Genomic DNA, 24,325 nt, shown 5'->3' on the forward strand with positions numbered 1-24,325 from the left:
CTTACTGGGTTTTACTGTAAGTCTGGTTCCACTCCCGAACTCCAATATATTTCCTTGATTTACACAACGATTAACACCATCACAAAAACCTCTGTGGTCATATTCAATCACTACTTCACTACTTCATCCGTTCAGACTGAATGGCTTCCACCAATTTATTTCGTTGATTTTCCAATCTCTGAGATGTCACCGATGACAAAGACGAACACATTGAAAATGCTCTTAAATTTCAAATATGGGAATATCGGGTTCTTCCTTTTCCAATATCGTGCATTCCTATTAAACTTTTTTTTCACGAACTCCTTTCTGAATATTCCTTAAATTGTTTTCTTTGTGAGTTGAAAAGAAAGAACCCGTCACCAGATCTGCCAGTCAGCACAAAGTTTGAGAATAAGCGAAGAATTCCCACTTACTCGGTGTCACTATGAGGTTATGATCCTTCATTAAGGACACCAATCCGCACAGAGGGACCAGAGAGTGAGCAGTTCCAAGCCATTGGGTGTCAAATCTCCTAGAAAGTATCTAGGACCTAATATGTCGGTGCAGCTACAAAGAAGGTTCGACAGCGTTTGGTGTTTGAGGTGATTTTATATGTCATACTATGACAACCATAAATGTCTGCCATGGAAAGCATTATAACTTGCTGCATCACCGTTTGGTACGGCGTGGTGGGGGAACATCCAATGCAAATGATCGAAATAAGCTGCAGAGAGTTGTATTCTTAGCTCCATCATGGGCACTAGCCTCCGTTGTACCAAAGACATCTTCAAGGAGTGATGCCTTAAAAAGTGGCATCCATCATTGAGGGACACGCCACCAGGGATATTCGCTGTTGTCATTGCTTTCATCAGGAACGAGGCACAAGAGCCTGAAGGCACACACTCATCGATTCAGAAACAATTTGTTCCCCACTCTTATCCAATTGCTGAATGGACATTGAATCCATGAACACTACCTCACTACAGTTTTATTTTCATTTTTTGCACTGCTTATTTAATTTAACCATTTAATAAATATATTACTGTAATTCATAGTTTCTTTCTCTGTTATTATGAATTGCATTGTACTGCTGCTGTCAAGACAACAAATGTCATCACATATGCAGGTGATATTAAACCTAATTCTTATTTTGATTCTCAGTTCCCTTTTCCAAGGTTAGCCTGAAATCATCAGAACCTCCCTCCACCCCACACTCTGGACAGTAACTGTCCCTGATTGAAAAACACCCTGGGTCAATTTGTTATACAGACGAGCTTACAAAGTCTAGTATAAAGCTGTCTACTTGTATGACAAAATTCTCTTCAAATTGTTGAAGTATGTTCCATGAACTTATAATAGTTCTGCTCAGTGAAAGTTTTTCCAACTTCACTAAACAGAGAGAGTTGTAATTCAACAAAAGAAGAAAGATAATGGATATCAATAAAGGTAATTATTTATATGAAAATAAAGCGAATTTAGACAATGCATTTCACATCTGAAGTGTTTCAAGTAGAAATGCGTTTTTAGCCGAAACTCTTCACAATGAACATAACCTATTTCGGTTACAAATTAACACTGACCTATTATGTACACAGTTCTATCTTCCGTTTCCAATACGAAATTACCATCCCCGTTGGGCACTAAGTAGCACCCTCTTACTGAAATACAGTGGAGCTACAGAATGGTGGTAATTAAGTTTGTTAATGCGTTGTTTTACTTACTGGATTCTATGGTCAGCCTGGTCCCTCTTCCAAATATCATTTGATTAACACCACTTAAACTCACACAATGCATAACATCCTCACCAGAACGTTTCCAGCAGACGGCTATTCAGTGATTACATCTTACTGTAGGCATGATGCCTGTACCGTCCTTTGTCCTGAATCGTTGGAATATTAGCTACTTTGGACGAGAATTCTTGCCAGATAAAACGGTTTGCATTGTCTTAGATTGTGAAAATTAACCCTCCCCCGCCCCCACCCCGCACCGACCCAGAGGAGTTTTCAATTTTTCCACAGGATGAATCCTCATTCGGCTGAGCCTCAAATAGTCAATCTGCTTGATGTCTCCTCAGGAATAGTCACATCTCTCCCTAGTCCTCAAAAGAACCAAATGCCACCCCCAGCTCAGGAATAAATCTGAAGAACGGTTGTATAACCTTCTGCTATCTTTAGTAATCTCTTCTTCAATTAGGAAGGCTATTCTGCAAAGGGAATTTAAGGACCCAATGTACTCGTAGTAGGGTACATTTACTTTGCAATTGAAGTTCGCTTGTAATATAATTTACTTTACTTTGTTTACCCCGCTTGTGCATTGCTATTCATGTTACACATCTCCCTTTAAATATTAACTGCTTCCTCAACTGATAGCAACATTTATCTTTATTCTATCATATTGGATGAAGTCGCATTTCCCCTATATGTATCATCTCCTATTCCATTCTCCTAGCGTGTCCCATCCCATTCAAGTACGCCCACAGCACTATATCAGTCCAGAAAAAAAAACATTACGAAGAAGTACTCACTGGGTGTCACGATTAACTTCGTTCCTGGGCCAAATGTTAACCTATTATCTCCAGTATACACACAGCATTAATGTACAGTGCAAAAACGTCCGAGAGTATCATTATCGTTCTGTGTACTTCCATTCCTTTCCATGTAATCTGTATATTAATCCTGCTTTACCTTCCTTCGACTTTTTTGTCCTCATATAAATCAAATCTATGCTAATATTGAAAATCCCACAGTTTATGGGTTAATTTATTAACTCTTTATTTTAAGGGAAATCGGTCTGAAATCAGTTCAGACAGTTCACCAATAAAATGCTTTCAGGGGGTTTAATATTTATTAAAAATATGGCTCGAATTATCAGACTGTTTTCTGGATGTAGTTGCGAACCTGATGCATCTTTTGCTCACACACCCAGAGGCAGTGCTAATATTGGCAACATTTTAGAAAAAAAAATTGCATAAATTATTTGTTTATATATTTTCTTTAAGATTGTGCTTGATCATGGCAATAAACAGTTTGTGGTCACTTACTGGGTTCGACACTGCACTGCACTCACACCCGACCAAATGGAGTCGTTCAGTAATAATGAAAATTTCGTAAAGAGAGTTTAATTTCTGAAACTCCTTGAGCCGAACTAGTCTTTTAAGACTATTGATGGACCACTTATGGCAATATTGAGAGATGCACTACTTACATGGCGTGCTCGACTTAAAGCATTACTCTGCTTCTTTGTCCATTGACGTTGTCGACCTGCCAATTTTGTAGTTATACTTCAAATGTCTATCACTTGTCGTTCTCTTTTAACCAATAGTCAGAATCACACCAATTTCTCGCCCTACTGTAATTTATACCCGCTTTACCCTCTAAACGGGGTAACATTTACCTTGCTTCCATTAAAGCACGAGGTATTATATAGGATACAATATATAGCTTTCTTTACAAGCCCAGATATTCTCCAAACATAGATTAATGCCAATATAATGATATGTTACTAAACCATACATTTCTTTTGAGGAATTGACTGTAACTAACAACACTTACTGGGCTCGACGGTCAGTTTCGTCCCACCTCCAAATATTAGAGGAGTAGCTGCTCCTCCAGACACACAACGCGTGAGCCTGTCACAAAAACCCACCAACTGAACACTTATTCGCTCAGATCTCTGGTCCAGTTACAGCGCAATAAAATAATGGAACTAAAATTACTCCTATTTCTATTCTTCGTGAACATTCTCCTGTTAAACCCTTTACATCTCCCGAATCCATTATTAGTGTGCTGGGGACAAATAACTCACATTGCCTTGTGTAATAGAGTCCATTCCGCATCTAAACGTCCTATTGCACTCCATTGCATTTAATTATCAAAAACTGCATAAAATTGACTTAATTCAATTTTCATATTAAATTATGACATAGGACGCCATTAGTCTCATCTAGTCTATTCTGAACATTCCTTCAGTTCCATGTGTCCACTTATTTTCATGTAAACTATTCCTTCTCACATTCTTTCCCTCCTAGTTCTCTGGTCATCCACATATTTAAAACTAGACGGCATTGCACACCTATAATATTTTATCATATAATTTTGTATTTTAGACGGATTATTTTTGTGCATTACATTCACCTGTTAGCTGGCTTACTTGTGTTCTTTGACGCCACTTTTAAATATCAGAATAGATTGGAAAACACACTCTCATAAAACCTAACTTCGTCACACAACAGTCTCCATCCATTTGCTGCCTTAAAGCCTTCTGATGCCCAATTAAGGCAGCCAGAAACTACTATTTAATAACTTCCATCAACGTTCTGTACCTCATTAACCTTCTCCTGATACAGTCCGAACATGTCGCTTCATTTCATCGAATGTTTAGCATATTTCTTCGGGCGAGCATTATTGTAGTCTTATATTTGCATATATGTGCTAAATCATAGCTTCTATACAATACACCGCTCATTCCTTCACATACTTTTTCCTCTGAAGATATGCTACAAATTCGAGATGTTGCTAAGGACGCAGAGAAATAGGGTTTTGAAACACTTACCAGGTAGCACCCTTAACCTGGTTCCTGATCCAAATATCAGTCTACTTATGGATGTACCAGTATTCACACAATGCTACTCACCAACTCAAAAAACAGTCGAGCTCTTTTCATATCTATAGACAGACTTCTCATAAAATTCTTGGAATTTTAAATAAAATAATTGCATATTCTGGAAATCTACAACTAACTATGCTATCCTGCAAGCACACAGCAGACCAGACAGAATCAGTGGAAAGGTAAACAGGATGAATACTGTTTCTCTTTACCAGAATCCTTGTGTTAGACAGCATGACAACCGGGTAGTGGTTACATCTATGGCAACTAAGGTGTTAATCTTGGCGAATCCCATTTCCCTTCATTTTTTCCATATCTCTGCCTTCCCTATCCATATATTGACCTCTAATGCCTGTCAATCCTGATGATTGCCCTGCTTCTACAGCTTTCTCTCGTAGCTCATTCCATATACACACCGCCCTCCGCGTGAAAATTTGCCCCTCCATGTCCAATCTTCAGTTGTCTTCTCGATAACAATTCCTGTCTTGATTATGTGATTACCTGAATCGTTCATTCAACACATGTTCCAAATTACATTAATCTTAACAGCCTCATCCACAGAAGTCAGACTCGAGAACGTAGCCTCCTTCAGTTATAATGAACAGAATTGTTACCCATTTACTTCAAAAATGCTATGGTTTATGTGAGGGCCTCTGCATCTGAAGAGCCTTACGAAAACGTACGTTTTACCTGTCCTCAATCAATTTCCTAGAATATTCGATGCAATTCTAAAGCACCATTATTTGTCCGCACACACTTAATTGCTTCCGCCCTCCTTATTAGTTCCCATGGTAAGAGTCCACGAATTTTGTTGAAAATTCGCAAACGAAGAGAAGTAACAGGATATATATTAGTACTTTTTTTTGGTTACATGTCTGGGTGGTGTACCGATAGGGAAACATTGTTTCTCAGATACGCTTCTTTAATAATATTTTACTGAAGCATATATTTCTGCCTTCAATTAGAGTGACTGGCTGTGGATGGCGATTCTACTTATTAGCATGTTATCTTACTTACTGGGTTCTATGGTCAGCCTGGTCCCACTTCCAAATATCAGAGGGGTAGCTCCTCCGCTATTCACACAACGCCTAACTCCTTCACAAAAACCTCCACAGTTTCAGCATTAACAGTTTTTGCTGTCCCCTGTCCCAAAAAGGACACATCTCCCACCAAAAAACGCCACGAAGGCAAAGAATAAGTGGCTCTGTTTAAACTATTCCGCTGAACAATTGTATCCCTTGAATAAACTGATTATTTTAATCGCGGAAGATTCATATGTGGCCATGCCAATTTAAATGGAAGCTTTTCCTTCAGTAACTTCAAATCTCGACACACTGTACTCTCAGTGAAATTTCCTACTTATGCTTCAAGGAGGTCTATCGCCAACCTTTTCCTGATTGCCCAATTCTGACACCATTTTCAGGGATGGACATTTCATTACTAACAGCAACGACGTTAACTAATTTCGCTACTATTTCCTGGGACTTACTGTGCGTGTTTTACACTGTAGGTTAACGATATATATATATGTTATATTGCAACTTAACGGCAGACATTCGACCGTCTAATTAATGGTGACTCTTTTTGCACATCATTTACGTTTTTTGATCATCTGGAGTGGACGTTTAGAAATTAGATACCAGCAATCACCATCTGAAACAGTTACTGAGTGTAAAGGTTAACATCGTTCCTCAGCCGAATGATAGCCTATTGACGATTGTTTGCGTACCCGCACCACAATAGCTAGCAGTACAAAGCATCTAGTGATTATGTGCCTTTATTAAGGGCCTCACTAATATAATATTTCTGAATGTTTCCATTGATGTTACTTGTGTTGTCAACAACATAATAAAAACTTCCTAGACCGTATAATTATATAGACGGATTAGTTTACTGTTTCCATATCATGTTCAGTTTGTTTAACTTCACTGCGCATAGCTCACAGTTGAAGAGCTATTAAAGTTCAGGTATGAATGGCGAACATTCAGCCTGACAACCACTTGAATAATATTGCAAGCTTTGAAAAGATCTGTTCTGATTCCATAGTACTCAAGATGGCAGTCTCCACAAATTCTGTCAGTAAACTGGACATCTCTGTAACCAGCGTAGTGAATTCTCGCTACGCTCCCCTGTGAATTCATTTGGACACGATTAACAGGAAAAAGGCTAACTCTCAGAATAACACCACAGCTGTGTTAGAAATACCGAGGACAGAAAACATATCCTTCATTCACAGGCCTGGAAGTTATTCCAAGGTTGATTATTTGTTGAGTATTTATATACTTCATTTGCAAACAGTAATATTTCACATCCAGTTCCAGATACCTCTTGAGCAATGGGTTTGGCACTGAATATATTCATCAACATAATCTCTTTCTTTCTCAGGATAATGTTCAACTGGGCTCCCTTTTCAATTATCGGTGGAGTTGCTCCTGTGCATACACAACGCTTAATCTCGTCTCAAGAACATTACCGGTCAACATTTACTCAACCCTAAAGAGCTGCTGTCAGACACAAAGTTGAACAACCCAGAAAGCTTGAAACAAAATGCTATTCAATTCTTTTTGACATATCTCCAATTATTAACTCTTATTATTATCCCTCTTCTTTTGCTTGTATCCCATAGCGTGTGGCTGCTCCTAGTATTGGCCGTAAAGCTTCAACATTATTTGTATATGTATGCAGACTCCTATCGTAGATCGATGACCCATTTACCTCTATAGATGCTGCCTGACTTGCGTATTGATCGGAATTTTCCTATTTGCAAATTGGGCACTAAAAACAGCACTACAAATCATAAAACAGCATTGAGAGGTTTGGAAATCTATTCTAAGGAGAGAACACGCTGGCAACACGGAACAGGTCGGGTTTTAGAACTGAACCGTTGATACAGATGTGTCTCTTTCCATAGTTTCTGTCTGACCTAATGGTTATGCTCAGATTTTATCTTCTTGTTACGAGTGCAAGGACATTAACGAGCGTTGCATTGATACACTTACTGGGCGTCACGGATAACTTGGTCCCTGATCCGAATATCAGTTTGTTCACACCGCTACCATCATTCACACAGTGCCAACCGGCAGTACAAAATGCCCTGGGGCAGTATTGATCTGTAGACGACAGGTTGACTCAAATTTCTTTCACATGCTACGTTTAATTTTCACATGTCATACCGTTTTTGACAAAATGACAGCTACCTGTATCATGAAACGACCTGGACAGAGAAAGCAACCATAAGACTTACATTTTGCCATTTTATTCAACTCGGCACAGCTTGCATCTGAAAACACAGCAGCACTGGAGGAACGAGGAGTTATATTAATCACGATTCTCGGTTCAATCATCTAAATTAGCGTTGTGGTTAATATAACTCCTCAGTACCAGTAGTGCCCCAGGGAAGTACTGCTCATTAGCCTCGTTATAGTTTACATAATTATTATTAGTCGGCAATGAAATGCCTGGACAGCATAATGGGCCTAATACGCATTACCGGTTTACTTTGTGATATGTTTCTTCGATATTTTTCGTAGTTTCCCCTATAAGCAGTTAAGAGCATAGGACCTTAAAATTCCTGCAGTTCAGAGCACAAGATGTTATCTTGGTACAGAGGTTTGTTGAACTTTCTTAGATAGGGCAATCGAGTCACGGAAAGATGCATACTGACAACCACACAGCGATTTACAACTATCTGCATCAGTACCATTGTATTCTACCCACGTGCCCATCAAATTCCGCCCCCGCTCCAGATTTGTCCACATACCCACCTGCCAGTGCCAATTTGCATTGACCAACTAAACCCTTCCCCAAACTCGCAAGGCTTTGGAACGTGGATGAAACTAGAGGACCCGAAGTAAACCCACACTATCAGAAGGAGAACATTCACGCTCCACACAGACAGAAAACAGCAGAGGTCAGAGTCGTGACTGCAGTTTCGGTAACTGCGTTATGTTGCCACGCAATAAAGCAATTTAGTTTAAAGATAAAATTTTGTTAATACACACATTATCGACCACCTTGCTATCAATTGACAATCGCTGTTTCATAAATATATTGCCCTACTTACTGAGTTCTACCATCAGCTTGGTTCCGACGCCAAATATCAACGGCGTTCCTGCAGCTGTATTCACACATCGTCCGACTCCAGCACAAAAATGTTTTGCAATCAGACCTGAGTTTGAAACTGTCTTCCTCTGCCTTACTGAATTGTCTCACCAGTTCAAAACCTACCATCTCCTCACGGGGCTACTTCCAACTCTGTTTTCTCACTCTTTGTGGGAAACTCTGTCATTCGACACATGTTCCCAATAAATTCGCTTATGCTTCAGTGAACTCTTTATTTCTTTTTAGAATTATGATAGAGTATCACGGAAGCACATAATTCTGCCCATCGATTCCACGTAGAGCATCAGGCCCATTGAACCCATTTTATTTTCACGGTAATCCTATCAATTCCTCCCGATTAGACGTGCACACCAGTGAGAATTTACAGTGGCCAATTAATTTACCAACCTGCAAATTAGGAGGCTGTGGGAGGAAATCCACGCAGTCTTTGCGAGAACGTGCAAACCCCATGCACTCAGCGTTGGAGATTTGGAATGAAAACTGATAGTTGGAGCTGGACGGCACCAGCTCCATAATGCTAGTTCCCTGTATCATGAAACGAACTGGGCAGAGAAAGCAACCATACTATTGCCGTTTCTCCATTTTATTCAAGAAACGTTTTGAAGGAACGAGGGCTTATATTAATCACGACTTACAGTTCAAACATCTAAATTAGCATTGTGTTTAATGTAACTCACCAGTAGCAGTGGTGCCTCAGGGAAGTCCTGTTCATTACCCTCGTTTTAGTGCACATAGATATTATTAGCCGGCAATCAAATGCCTGGACAGTATATGGGATAATACGTATTAATGGTTTACTTTGTGATATGTTTCTTCGACATTGTTTGTATTTTCCCCTATAAGCAGCTAGAGCACAGGACCAATTAATGTTCCTGCAGTTCGGAGCTGAAGAGGTTATCTTGGTACAGAGATTTGTTGAAATTTTAAATAAGTTAATGGAATCACCGAAAGATGCATATTGACAACCAGACAGCTACTTAGAACGATCCACATCAGTACCATTTTATTCTACCCACATGCCCATCAAACTCCGCTCCCACTTGCTCCAGATTTGACCACATACCCACCCACCAGTGCCTAATTCCAGTGGCGAACCAAACCCTTCCCCAAACTTGCAGTTCTTTGTAACGTAGATGGAACTAGAGGTCCCAAAGCAATCCCACACTATCAGAAGGAGACGTTCAAGGTCCTCACAGATAGAAAAGAGCGGAGGTCAGACTCGAGGCTGCAGTTTCGGTATCTGCGTTACGTTGCTGCACAATAAAGGGATTTAGTTTAAAGATAAAATTTGGCAGGAGTTAACAGACACATTGTCGACACTTTCTTATCAATTGACAATCTCTGTTGACGCTTTCATAAATATATTGCCCTACTTTCTGAGTACTGTCGTCAGTTTGGATCCGACGCCAAATATCAACGGCGTTCCTGGTGCTGTATTTACCATCGTCCGATACCATCACGAAAACCTTTTGCTGTCAGACCTGACTCTGAAACTATCTTCTTCTGCCTTACTAAGTTGTCTGCCTGTTAGAAACCCGCCTTCTCCTTACTGGCCGACTTTCAACAGAGTTTCTCTCCTCCACTATTTGTGGGACACTGTCATTCGAAACATGCTCCCAATAAAACCCTCTATGCATAAGTGAATTCTTTATTTCTTATAGAATTATAATGGAAAATCATGCAAGCACGTAATTCTGTCCATCGATTACGCACAAGGCATCAAGTGCCCAAATACATTGATCCTTCACTGAACCCATTTTATTCTTTCTGAAATCCTATCAATTCCGCCGGATTACACGTGTAAACCGGGGAGAAGTTACACGTATAGTGTCCAATTAACTTCCCTACCTGCAAATCAGTAGGATGTGGGAAGAAATCCACGCAGTCTTTGCGAGAACGTGCAAACTCCATACAGGCAGCATGGATGTTAGCATGAAAAATTGATAGCTGGAGCTGGACGGCACCAGCTGTACGTGATGCGCCACAGTGACATCTGTGCTGTACACTTATTTTCTCGTAAATTATTTCAACTTAAGTGTAATTGCCTGTTGCATTCTTGCGCCCGAATGTCTTGCAAGTCAGGAATACAGATTTATAAATTAGTGGATAATATTTTGAGACTTGCCTGTATCAAATACTTACTGGCTGTCACTGTTACGCCGGTATGCGGCGGATATTTTGGATCTTTGAAACCTGGAGCAACGGGTTGAACCAGTTGTTTAATATGATGTGTCCAGTTGAGGATTTACCATTATAATTATTGATTGATATCTTACTATTACATATAATTATTGATTGATTGAATATCTTGCATATGAGAGAGAATAAGTTGCAAGGATACGAGAGAGGGAAAGTGTCAGATAAGATTGCTCTATCAGGAATGGGCATGGGACTTCTAGCTGATATCAATGGCTCATTTATCTCCACAGATGTTGCCGGACTTGCTGAGTGCCTACAACTTCTGTATATTGAACAGAATTTGCCTATTTGTAAATTGGACACTAACACCAGCAGTACAATCCGTAAAACGTCCTTATAGGGTTTGGAAAACTGAACTAAGGAGGGAATAGGTCTGTAACACGCACCAGGTCGGGTTTTCGAACTGAACAGTTAATACAGAAGTATTTTCTTCTGCACTTTCTGTTTGCCCTGTTAATTATATTCAGATTTTATCGTTTTGTTACGAGTGCAAGGACATTAACGAGGATTATTTTGATACACTTACTGGGCGTCACGGTTAACATGGTCCCTGATCCGAATATCAGTTTGTTCGCACCGCCACCTGCATTCACACAGTGCCAACCGGCAGTACAAAATGTCCTGGGGCTATATTGATCTGTAGAGGACGGGTTGACTCCAAGTTCTTTCACGTGCTATGTTTAATGTTCACACGTAATAGCATTGTTGAAATAATGATAGCTACCTGTATCATGAAACGAACTGGGCAGAGAAGCAACCATACTACTGTCATTTCGCCATTTTGTTCAACTTGCATCTGAAAACTCGGCACCATTGAAGGAACGAGGAGTTATATTAATCACGATTCTCGGCTTAATCAACTAAATTAACATCGTGTTTAATATAACTCCTCAGTTGCAGTTCTGCCTCAGGGAAGTCTTGTTTATTAACTTCGTTTTAGTGTGCATAATTATTATTAGTCCGTAATGAAATGCCTGGGCAGCATTATGCACGTAATACGCATTATTGGTTTACTTTGAGTGAACTCAGCCCTTTCTTCTTGGAGCGACGGACTATGAGAGGTGACCTGATAGAGGTGTATAAGATGATGTGAGGTATTGATCGAGTGGATAGTCAGAGGCTTTTTCCCAGGGCTGAAATGGTTGTCACAGGAGGGCACAGGTTTATGTAAGGTGCTGGGGAGTAGGTACTGAGGAGATGTCAGGGGTAAGTTTTTCACGCAGAAAGTGGTGAGTGCGTGGAATGGGCGGCTGGCAACGGTGGTGGAGGCGCATACGATAGGGTTTTTTTCAGAGAATTTTGGATAGGTATATGGAGCATAGAAAAATATGGGATATGGGTAAGCCTAGTAATTTCCAAGGTAGGGACATGTTCGGCAGAACTTTGTGGGCCGAAGGGGCTGCATTGTGCTGTAGGGTTTCTATGTTGTTATGTTACTTTGTGATATGTTTCTTCGACATTGTTCGTGTTTTTCCCAAAAGCAGTTACGAGCACAGGACCAATTAAAGTTCCTGCAGTTCGGTGCTCAAGAGGTTATATTGGTACAGAGGTTTCCTGAGCTGTTAAATAGGTTAATGGAATAACCGAAAGATGCACACTGATAACCAGACACGATCCACAGCAGTACCATTGTATTCTTCCCACATGGCCATCAAATTCTGCTCCCTCCCGCTGGAGATCTGACCACATACCCATCCGCCAGTGCCAAATTCCAGTGACGAAATAAACCCTTCAAGAAACTCGCAGGTCTTTGTAACATGTATGAAACCAGAGGTCCCAAAGCAATCCCACACAATCAGAAACAAACGCTCAAGATCCATAGAGACAGAAAAGAGCGGAGCTGAGAGTCGAGGCTGCAGTTCTGGTATCTGAGTTATGCTGCTGCACAATAAAGGAATTTAGTTTAAGGATAACATTTCTGCAGGAGTTAATAAACACGTTGTCGACCCTTTTGCCTTGAATTGACAATCGTTATTAACGCTTTCATAAATATATTGCCTTACTTACTGAGTTCTACAGTCAGTTTGGTTCCGATGCCAAATATCAACGCATCCCTGCTGCTGTATTCACACATTATCCATCACAAAAACGTTTTGCAGTCAGACCTGACCCTGAAACTGTCTTCTTCTGCCATACTAAATTGTCTCACAAATTCGAAACTCGCTGTCTTCTTCCTGGTCTACTTTCTCCCCTCCACTAATTTAGGGAAACTCTTAACTCCTTTTTAGAATTATAATCCAGTACCGCAGAACCACGTTATTCTGTCCATCGATTCCACATAGAGTATCAAGTACCTAGGTGCATTGATTCTTCATTGAACCCATTTTATTCTCTCTATAATCCCTTCAGTTCTGCGGGATTATACTTACTGTGTGCCAAATTTATTCCGTTTCATTCTCCAAATGTTATCTTTCTTTGCATGGCTTCATAATCACATGGTAGACTGAATTTTAAAGGAATCCATCATTATTACTTGAAGTGCTACGATGTCCCTTAATAGCTTATTATTGTTAGTTTTGATTTATGCATTTTGTGGCTTTTGTCAGATATTGAAAGGTACGGTGGTAGGTGAAGGAAGTAATTACTCGCTGTCATATTGAGTTTAGTCAATATGGAAAATAAAGGCTACTTAGACATTGCTGCCTTCACACACCAACAAATGTCCAAGGAAAAGCTCGCCCGCTAACTGTTATTCCACATGCATCCTAACGGGAGCTGCATGCTCTACAAAGGGAAATGCACCTGATGGAATCACCATTTTATGATCACCCGTGACTATGAAATAATCGAAAGTTATGTCTCATAAACTACATTTGGTTTGTATTGTTTAACAAATAAAACGTATTCAACTGTGATCTACGATTGGAATCATCCTGGCCCTTCTTTCGAACACATGGACCATATTCAGTCTTGCTAAACCATGGCATAACATCTTACAAATGCATTCAAACAGCGAGAACGATTTTCAAGCAACAAAGGCATTTCCGAATGCAGAAATAAATTAATCCCATTGTCGTTGGAGTTCCGTGCTCCAATGACCCTAGTTCATTTTTAACCTCCAAGGCAGCTTGTTCTAATTTTACTCGTTCGCTCTGTGAATACGGGAGTATCCCGCAGGTGCTCTAGTTTCCACCCGTTTCCCAATGGCACTTTGGTAGATTAAGAGCTTGCTATAAATTGCTCCGCAGTGTAAGTAATGGTAAGGAATTAACGAGGGCATGTGTATGAAAGGCAGAATATGTTGCTAGGATACAGGAAATAGGGAATTGAGGAATGAGACTGATCGTGTTGCTCCATTGGAAACGGACGTGTGCTCATTGTCATTTATACATGTCTTTTTCGGTACAATTATGCACTCACAGGATTGCCGAAGTCGGAGACGTCTTTGACAAATAGCGATAGCTTCTCTGTTAGTTAATTAAGCATGGATGAGATTGATACATTAATGTTAGTGGACATGGGGCAAAGGCGAGTACTGGGCATTATATCCTGGGAGACATGTTATCCTTCTGTGATTATGTTTTGCCTCTATATTAACTCAGCTAATGGAAACATACTTACTGGGTATCACGATTATGCTGGTTCCTTCTCCAAATATTAACTTTCCTTGCGTGCTTCCATAATCACACAGTAGACTATGCCTTAACAAAAACCCATAGTACTCAAACGCATTATTTGAGGTGGGGCAATGCGCAGTCTGCATATTATTACTGTATGCCTGTTACTTTTGGTCAACGCACTATCTACTCTGGCATGTTGAAACTTTGAATATATAGTAGCTTTGAGCAAGAATTAAATCCGGATGGACGTTTTAACATGATGTTAGATAAGTTCCGAAACTGCTGCAAAACATACTAATTAAAAGGGATATACTGAAAAAGAAAACGACTATAATTCCCCCAGGTCCTATAATATTCACTCATCACTACTTTAGCCCATTCTTCAGCAGAATTGTCCTAGGAGATTACAAGTTCGCTTTATTTACGATTGCTAAAAAATACAACATCATGCCCGTGAATTGTACACAAGGACATGCATGTTAACGAACTTACTGGTTATCACAGTTAGCTTCGTTCCTGGAGCGAATATCAACTTTCCAGAGCTTCCAACATTGCCCACACGATGACACTCACCTGGACAATAACTCACTTGTTCCAATGAGCAGTGGTGAAGGGGGTTAACTGCAAAATGGTGACAGCTGTACGGCGAACCGGTAAAGAGTATGCACAATTGAGACTGGCTTATAGCATCACAGGGCGGGAAGGCTATTCGGACCATTAATTGAACGTTGACTCCAAGAGCAGCAACGCTATTAGAACCATACAACTTGCTTTTTTATGATGAAGTCCTTCATATTTTTTCCACTTGTTCGCTAAATTTCTCTTTCTAACCTGAATCCAGTCGTTTCCCTTGATCCTCTTGCCCCTTTCTTGCACGAAGTAGTGGTTTACAATTTATATTTCAGTATGTGAGAGAAACCCAGATTACCCCTAGGGTAACTGCAAGGACCACAACAGGGACTAGCGAAGTGTACACAGGCAGAACCAACAAGTGTGAAGAGAAAAATGTCAAATGGAGATGGGATGAATATTAGACTTGATCGCCTTATACAATTAAAATGTCTTTTATTGTAATATGAAGAAGCTATACAACAACAGAGAATCACCTGCTTAATTTTAGAAATAGGCAGATTCCTTCCCCAAACCCAATCTAGAGAGTTTTCATTTATAACCCTAGAGTCGATTTTGCAAAGGAGACCCATGGAACTTAGCAATTTTATCTTCCAGCTCAACAAAGTCCTGTCTTTCCTACCACACAACACGCACATTTGCTCTCAAAGTTTAAGCCAAGTTGTCGACGAGAACTGATTCTAAGCCTTTGTGCTTCCCTCAGAGATTTGCAGGGACTTCCTGAAAGAGGATTAATGAATCTTTCTGAGCAAAGGTTTTCACTGGAAGCGGACGTGATATCAGTTAACATTGAAGGAGAGTTTCAGTCACCATGCAGACATCCCTGGCCAAAACTATTGCTTAAGAGTATCCCATGAACTATGCCTAAGTATTGTAAAGCATTTACATCCCAGGAAAAGGAGACAGATTCCAATTAAGCACTTCGACTTGAGTCGCTAAACAGCCATCTTACATAATCTCATCACAACAATACATCTTAGTTTACCTTTCACTTTCCTGTCCATAACTCCCATGAATTACACTCGACAAACCCGTTTCAATCCTTTGCCGTGCTAAGATTCAGATTCAGACTACTCTCAACCTTCCCTCCCACAAAATTAGATTCCCCTTCCTTCCGGAAGTAGGAAATCTCACAGATGTAGTACTGTACATAGTTTTAATAATTTCTCAAACAAAACATCTAACTGTAACGTGACAGTACTATCGTCTAGTAGTTTAGCAACTCAGAGCGTTAGAGGGGCGGGTTCAGTCATGAACTCCACACAGACAGAATACTAACTGTGTGGAGCAGAATTAACTGCACACTAACAGTGTGAAGTTTACTCGTTCTTCCTGGTTTTCTCTCGGGTGCACCGTTTCCCCCAACATTCCCAAGACATGCATGAGAATAATTATAAATTACCCTCTAGTGCAAGTAACTATCAAAGCGGAGGTGATAAGGTTGGGAAAAATCATGAAGAATGAAATAGGACTGATAGGATAGCACCCTTCAGAGCCACATGCACCTAATAGGCGGAACGGCCAGCATTCGATTTTCTTGTGTCCATTCAGTATTTCTACATATATAAACACAACTTCAAGCTTTGGTGAATTCTGGTTCTAACTGCAATGGATCCCCATATCTGAAGCCTTGGACCTTTAAGCCAGTACGCCCAATCGTGCCACATATTACCTTACGGCTCTGTGTTGAATGCGGAAATCTATAAACCGGCTGCAGATGTAGTGTCGGGGAGATGGAAGTACTTACTTGGTATCACAGTGAGTTTAGTCCCAGATCCAAACAGAAACTTCTCTAACCCTGCCATAGACACACAGCGAGAAACATCCAGGCAAAAACTACTCCCGCCCCCTCACTGCACGCCACACGTGGGCGCAATGCTATCAGGGGTTGAACGACGAAATCTGCAGCCAGGAGCTTGTTAGAATAGAGAACTGTTGTCCAATAATGATCTTAGAATGATAGAAAATTGCGCTAAAGAAGAATGGCCTTCGTTCTACTCTGTCTAAAACAAATAAAGTACGTCAACCGACTGTGATTCTGAGAACGTTAGCCATCTGTTCCACCATTCTAACCGTGGGACTAAAGCACTTTAAAGATGCGGGATATGAAATGGTCATTCAATACTTTTCAAATGCAAAGAAGATTATTTGCTGTTCTTGATGCCACCAACCTCTCCTCCCCCACCCAGTTCGTAGTCTCTCTTCCAATCATTTCCCACAACTCTCTGTGAAAATTATTCCTGCAATTTGTCTGAATTTCCTCCCCGCCCCCTCTGTTGCTGACTGGAGCTAACTGAATTTTTTTTTTGCCAGTGATTTGTGTCACCTTCACAAAAGTGTACCGCTGGCCTATACAACACACACACACACACACACACACACACACACACACACACACACACACACACACACACACACACACACACACACAAATTTTGGAGGAACTTATGAGGTGAGGCAATATTATTGGAGGAACATGAACAGTTGGCGATTCGGCCAGAGACCACTCATTAGCATTGCCTCATCGACACACAAATCGGTCATCCGATGCGTTGCGTTCACGGCAACCATAAAGAAGTAATTTAAGCTAACCCCATTTATATTCCATTTGGTTCTTTCAACATACATCTGCCTGATATTATTTCCCATGTGTATTAAAGGTAGTTTACAGTGGCCAATAAACCTGTTGATATAATAAAAGGAGCACGAGAATGAATACCACACAGTCAGAATGAGTATGTTCAAACCAGACCGACGAAGAGCACCGAAAATTAGATCACGGAAGCAATCAGGCAGCACCGGTACAGTTAGCAACTGCTTAGGATTTTGATTCGAGTTGGAAGCCCGGTACAGATTCGTTTCTGCTGACACTATAAGTCGCCAGGAGACTTACCTGCAGTCACGATCAGACGAGTTCCTGCTCCAAAATTGAGCTTGCTCCATGTTTCGTAGTACACACAGTGAAATATCCTCAAGAAAAAAACCCTGTACGTTCTTCCTCGAGCGCTTGCATGACCGATTGACGTTGTCTGGGTGGGTACAGGCCATCTTTAATCCATATCGAAGCTTTTTATTTAAGCTTGAGATGATAAATGCCAGCCATAGATATAACCTCTGAGCTCTTGCACTAACATATAATGACTGCTGCAGCACAGCTGTTTGAGGATGTTATTTGAATCAGTTCAGTATTGTTTTCATTAATGAAGTCATTTAATTCAGGATCGGAACCAACCTGTGCCATTTACATGTCAATCGTCGTGATGTATTATAGCTTATAAACTGTCCTAAAACGACAAAACCACTGTTGCTTTACATAATTCATTCACCTGGACTCCATTTCTGAAGCTTGGAACTCTCTGCCTGTGTCATTCGCTCTCGAGACTGACAAAGATCGAAGGGTACGGGGCTCTATCAATGTCCACAATTAACCGAAATTAACTATCAACTTTTAAACAATATTTAATGAGGCTGAGGTATTTCAAAACTTGGCTGTACCGAGCAATGTTAGATTTTATATAAAACATTAATATGAGTACTGAGTTTTATGAGCAACTTCTTGCCACCGGCGAAGGTTATAATGTAAGACCCCTTATCACAACCCACTCAACTTTGAAGCATACTGCAAACACTAAGGCTAGCGCAGCGTTTCCGCAACGTAGCCGTACTTTAGCAGGTAGTACTGTTTACTCCCAGCTACCGTGAACTGGGTTCGTTCACAACTTCTGCTGGAAGATTGTACATTCTCCGTCTGATTGCGTTCCGGAGCCCCGCGATTTTTCTGCTCTGACATCAAAGTTTACAGGCCCTATCAATAAAACTTTAGAAATGACTGTAAAATACCACACTAGCCCTTCGCTGGCATCTTAGACTGTATTATCCAAAATAACTGAAATTATTTATCCACTATCATTGTATCATTCGCTCTTTACGCCCTGTTTTTTTAATCCGAGATCATTATCAACACTATAGTTTACAAACTCCCTCAGAAACAGTTCTGTTAGTAATCAAATTGTGATGAAAGTCTTATTAACAATAAAAATGGATTAGGTAGCAGAGATGATTGCATAATGGTTCACATTGTCATGTCGAGCCGAAGAACTTGTTGCTATGTGGTATGACTATATGCCAATGATCAAAATTTTAAAATCCTGCCTTTTTGCGAATATTTTCTCTGCATTTTATCCGACAGGACTTCGGTAGGACGCGCAGTTCTGCTATTCGAAGCCATTATGTGTCAGCTAAGTTCAGTATGCTTGCAACTTCGAAAACATCACTTCGACGAAAAGTAATGCACAGTAAGTACACGCAAAATGTTCGGCTCAGCCGTAAACCCTACTCTTGAGAGAAGCATCAGTTGGAATACCTTTGTCACTCTCACTCTCATAAAAGCAAACATTTTCACTGGTCCAGTATTCTGGCTCATTTTCACCCCATTAACCATTTGTTTAGAGAAGAAAATGCGTAACTCAGTCAGATTCCTTGTTGATTCTAACTAGAAGCACATAAAGCATCTAAACATTTATCAGTCATTACGGAAACAAATAAACAGGTCCTATTATACCCATGTTATTAGTGACTTAACATGAGCTTCTAACACAAACGAAATGGGAATACCACGTACTTATTCCCAGTCCCAAATTAATGACCCGTCACAATTTCTACCGCAGGTAACGCGGACTTCATTTGATGAAGAGAAGGTTTGGTTTACTCACTTGGCTCCACCGTCAGTTTGGTCCCTTTGCCAAATATGAGCTTTGTAGCGCCTGAGGTTATCCACAGCATGGCACCCTCAGACAAAAACTACAGTCCTCTCTGCACCAACACACAGGTAACACAGGACAACCACGTAATCCCCTGCAATCGTAATAATCCATATTTTGATGACACGACTCAGGCTGTGTAAATTCAGTACCTCTGACAATAAAGCGCTCCAGGTCTAAAATATCAACCTAGACTTCTGTACTTATGTTCTAAAGCCGGCGGTAAGATCGTTACTCCCTGATGAAGGGCTTACTCGGCGAACTGAAACGCATATAATTAATAATGAAATAATTCGCAAAATAACCCAGATGTTGCAGGAAAGAGTTACTTTAAAGAAATCCCTACACTGGTCAAAAGCACAAACGAACCCTTACAATACTCACTCGACTCAACAGTTAGTTTAGTCCCAGTTCCGAAGATTAGATGATACCCCATTCCAGATCCACTCACACAGCCTTAGATGCCATTGCAGAAACCTCGTTATGATTACTTAATCGGGCGAACAAGCGTTTTTCTTAGCACCTCGATGATTTCCTGACTCCTGTTCCTTTGACAATTGCAGTTTCTGATGCATTATAACTTTATCCAGCTACTTCACTTCATCTGATTTCGAGCTCAATTCTCTTAAAAAACCTTCACCTAGATCTTTGCATATATTTTCAATTTTGTCCCTTACAACCCTCTTCCACAACAATTAGAAATATATGAATAAGATGAACTGTTTGCTCAGGTAAGCAAACAGGCATTAATCTTGCCCGATCAGGATTGGGAATGTCTGGACATTGACCCTGTTAAGTGGTCCGCACGTGTCCCATGAGTAGTGTAGGGGCTCAGTTCATCTTCGAAGAAACTGGACTCAGCCACTCCGTGGCTGTATTTGAACCCTCTCACGCATGTACACACACACACACACACACACACACACACACACACACACACACACACACACACACACACACACACACACACACACACACACACACACACACACACACACACACACACACACACACACACACACACACGTGCGATTTCTTTCTTTCCTCCCCTCTTGCTTTGCCTCCGCTTTCTCAAAGTTTGTCACCTACCCTCTCTCATTCTCTATCTCTTCTTACCTAGGCACACACAAGCATGGACACATACCCACGTGCAATCAGACACAGGCACCTAAAGGCACTATCTGTCAGGCACACATACACTACTTACCACATTTAAACAAAGACACGAAAAAATACCATGCACAAACACGCTGACATTTTGATACACGTATTAAGATGTAAATACAAGCACATAAGTGATACACACCACATATATTCTTTTAGCCATGAACACGTGCACACGCACAACAAAAACCTGAAGTTAGAATAACCTAGTTTTACATTTTCCTGCAGATATCTAGTCAAAATGCTCAGTTATAATCTAAGTAGTTATCCTGAAATCAGAAATATAGACGGTGGACGCAATTATACAGATCAACGGAATATATCACTGTGTGTCAATCTGGTAATTATTGCATAGTGTCTAATGTTATTTGCACTAAACGAGGAAGACTCAAAATTGTTGTTGTCAAGGCTCAAGGATAGCTTCTATCCAGTTTTTATACAGCTGTTGAACGACTCTCTATTACGAGAAGGTGGAATCCTGACACCCCCCGTATACCTCGTTATAAACTTCCACTTTATTGTCTACCTGCACTGCATCTTCCCTGTAATCGCAATACTTAATCTTGAAATCTGTTATTGTGTTACCTTTTACAACCTCAGTGCATTGTTATAATTGATTAATATATGTGAATGGCATATAAAATCGATTTCCGATTTCAGTTCGGAAAATGTCTCAACAGTAAATCAATTCATCAATCTACTTCTTTCTCAAGTACTGGCCTTAGTCCATGGTTGGTCACGTTGACTTAAAATGATCAACTTCAGATCCGTCATTTTGTCCAAATTTGTAACATATCGTACATTCCACACACTTAGTTATTAGATTATTGATGGCAGTAGAGGCAATTACATCTATTTCCATACACGAATATTGGATATGTCACTATTAATCAGCCCTCACAAACTTCCAATTTTGCAGATAGCCTAAACTCTGGAATACTCTCCCTGAGTGACTCGTATCTTGCAGACTCTCCTCGTTTAAGTCGCTATTTGAAAACAATCTCTTCGTTGCCAATTATAATATCTCGTGATACGCAGAGCTCATATTTTATTTGACATTTTGTTCGTATCTTGCTGTCTGCCCGTGTCAAAATTGTAGATATTTGTGGGGAACGTGTCACATACGATTCTCCATTTACAGCATCAATGGTGACATTAAATCGAGAACATCGAGATCAAGCCAAGTCACATCACTTCAGGACATTTCTTGCACGCCACTAAGTAAATACAATTTTTCGAACTTGCAGTGAATGCCATTAGATGCTTTTGTTCATACTTACTGGGTTCCACTGATACCTTCGTCCCCTTTCCAAAGATTAACTTGTCATTTGCTCCTCCGTAATTCACACGGTGTGGAAGAAGCTTACAAAAACTCCATTCAGTGCCTCGAATCTACCGCGTGGTACCTTTCCACATCAGCTGTGTGAGTTGATCATTCATTTCCAGGCACTAAGTCTTTTAACCTGTTGGCTCATCATCGTGATTGTGTTTAGTGGCGGATGAAATATAATTTCGGTGATTATTAGTCATAGGCTTACTCACCTGAGGAAATCGGCAATTCAAACCCTTTCAAATTATTCCTTCTACAGAGCTGTATGGAAGGTTTTAGTACATAGAGTGTAGTTAGTATCTAGAACACGTTGAATAAAAATGCCGTGGAATCCCATACAATTATTACACTGAAGAGTAGTAACACCAAACTAGATGCTGAAAGATCGTATAGAAGGATACGTTTCTAATGGAGGCAAATGGGATTCGTGTCGATGGTGGGAAATCGGCATTGACAAGATGGTATACGAATCGATGACTTCACGAGGGAGCGAAAGGGCAAACAAAATGTTCACTGACTCGGATGAGCCGTTAGTTTCCCACTGCTAAGTTGCTGAATTACATGCTTTTGTTCGAACTTACTGGATAATGCTGGATCCGTGCAGCAGGCTAGTTGGCACCAATGGGGGAAAGAAACAGGGTTATGACACGCCACGCAGTTTTTGTTAGAAACGGGAAAGAAAGAAAACAAGTAAGTTCTTATGATCGTGAATGGTCGGAATTGGTATCCTATTTCCTCCCATTCAGTTTCATGTAACAGTTACAGCACAGAGCATTCACCTACCTCTTTACAAGGAATTCTCGAATTCCACACCCTGACCCTTTCGTCCTAGACCTGCAATTTGAACATGATTCTACATTTATCCGATTCTCTCTCAAAAGCGACAGTGTATTAGCAGAGAACGTTCCCGATTCTAACCATATACTGTGTACAATACAAAATCCACTCACTGGTCTGGACTTTCAGGACTGTTCCGCTGCCAAAGCTCACCTTCCATCCAGCCGATGCTATATTCACAGTGGTGAGGTGCCTGAGAAAAACACTGTATTCCCCCCTCTCTCAACGGCCATTTAAAAATTTCACGTGATGTCCAAACTTCTGTACTATAAAAATGTAAACAGAAAAGTATTTGAAGGGGGTGAGGGGCAGATCATGGGATCTGGTGGGATCCTGAAAATAGCTGGCTGACACTTGAACCACAGATCTAAACCGTCCGCTCAGTGATTACAAAAAAGTTCCGAAGGTAGTGCAGATATTCAGTATTGTCCCAGTCTAACGCAGTATTGCTGATCGGATGGGCAGCTGATTTGTAGACTAGACCCTGCAGTTTTGAAGTCTTTTGCGCTGTGTTTTAGTTTGAGTGCCGCACAGTTGTCCGTTTCACAGTGGGTCACGCTTCTTTTTCTGTCAGGGAGCTCTGGATACCCCATTCCGACTCCAAGAATGTGCGGGCGCACTGATACAGTCCAGAAGGAAGACTACACTACCACAAGGAGGCGGTAGACTGTGATGATGGCATCTTCAGAGGCACCGTCTCTCAGATGACGTGAACGAGAGACACATTTGTTTTGTCTTTCGATGAGGTTTCATGACACGATTTTGGCGAGCAGCAGTTTCCACCCTGTTGACTCAGCCAACATCTATCCTGCATCCAATTTCAGCCTGCTGAGTTGGATATGGTACTCCAAAAGCAGAAATCAGTCGATGTTGTAAACCTGAAATAAACAAACAAAAAAAAAAGGACACTGTCTGGAGATAATCAACTATACTGAGGCAGTACTTATGCAGGAACATACTTACAGTTTTTGTCAATAATATTTCTGATTTTATTTCTGCATGTCAGAACAACCTGCAATTATTCTTATAATTATTCTCTAGATAACACAAGGAAACTTACCAATAAATATATAGGTAGATGAAAAAAGAAATAAGTAAGAGAAATGGAGAGGAATGGGGAGAGTCGGAAATAAAGAGGA

The 24,325-nt window shown here is 40.5% G+C and overlaps 1 protein-coding gene across 3 annotated transcripts in view; it reads right to left on the reverse strand.

The window, feature by feature from the left end:
* Positions 1-16,912, reverse strand: part of LOC140716639 (T cell receptor alpha chain MC.7.G5-like) — a 101,055-nt gene extending 84,143 nt beyond the window's left edge. The window contains exon 1 of one of the 3 annotated variants that reach the window (XR_012096338.1): positions 5,602-5,656. Coding sequence is in view for 2 of the 3 variants with exons in the window: in XM_073029460.1 (XP_072885561.1) it covers positions 16,843-16,900 (58 nt within the window). In the remaining variant the exon portion in view is untranslated. Of the gene's footprint in view, positions 1-5,601; positions 5,657-11,431; positions 11,492-16,842 lie in introns of those variants that run through there. The other 2 variants (XM_073029460.1, XM_073029461.1) reach the window with 2 other exon arrangements.
* Between the last annotated feature and the right edge of the window lie 7,413 nt (positions 16,913-24,325).

Source organism: Hemitrygon akajei, chromosome 25 (genome assembly GCF_048418815.1).
Source record: "Hemitrygon akajei chromosome 25, sHemAka1.3, whole genome shotgun sequence".
In the NCBI taxonomy this organism is placed as follows: domain Eukaryota; kingdom Metazoa; phylum Chordata; class Chondrichthyes; order Myliobatiformes; family Dasyatidae; genus Hemitrygon; species Hemitrygon akajei.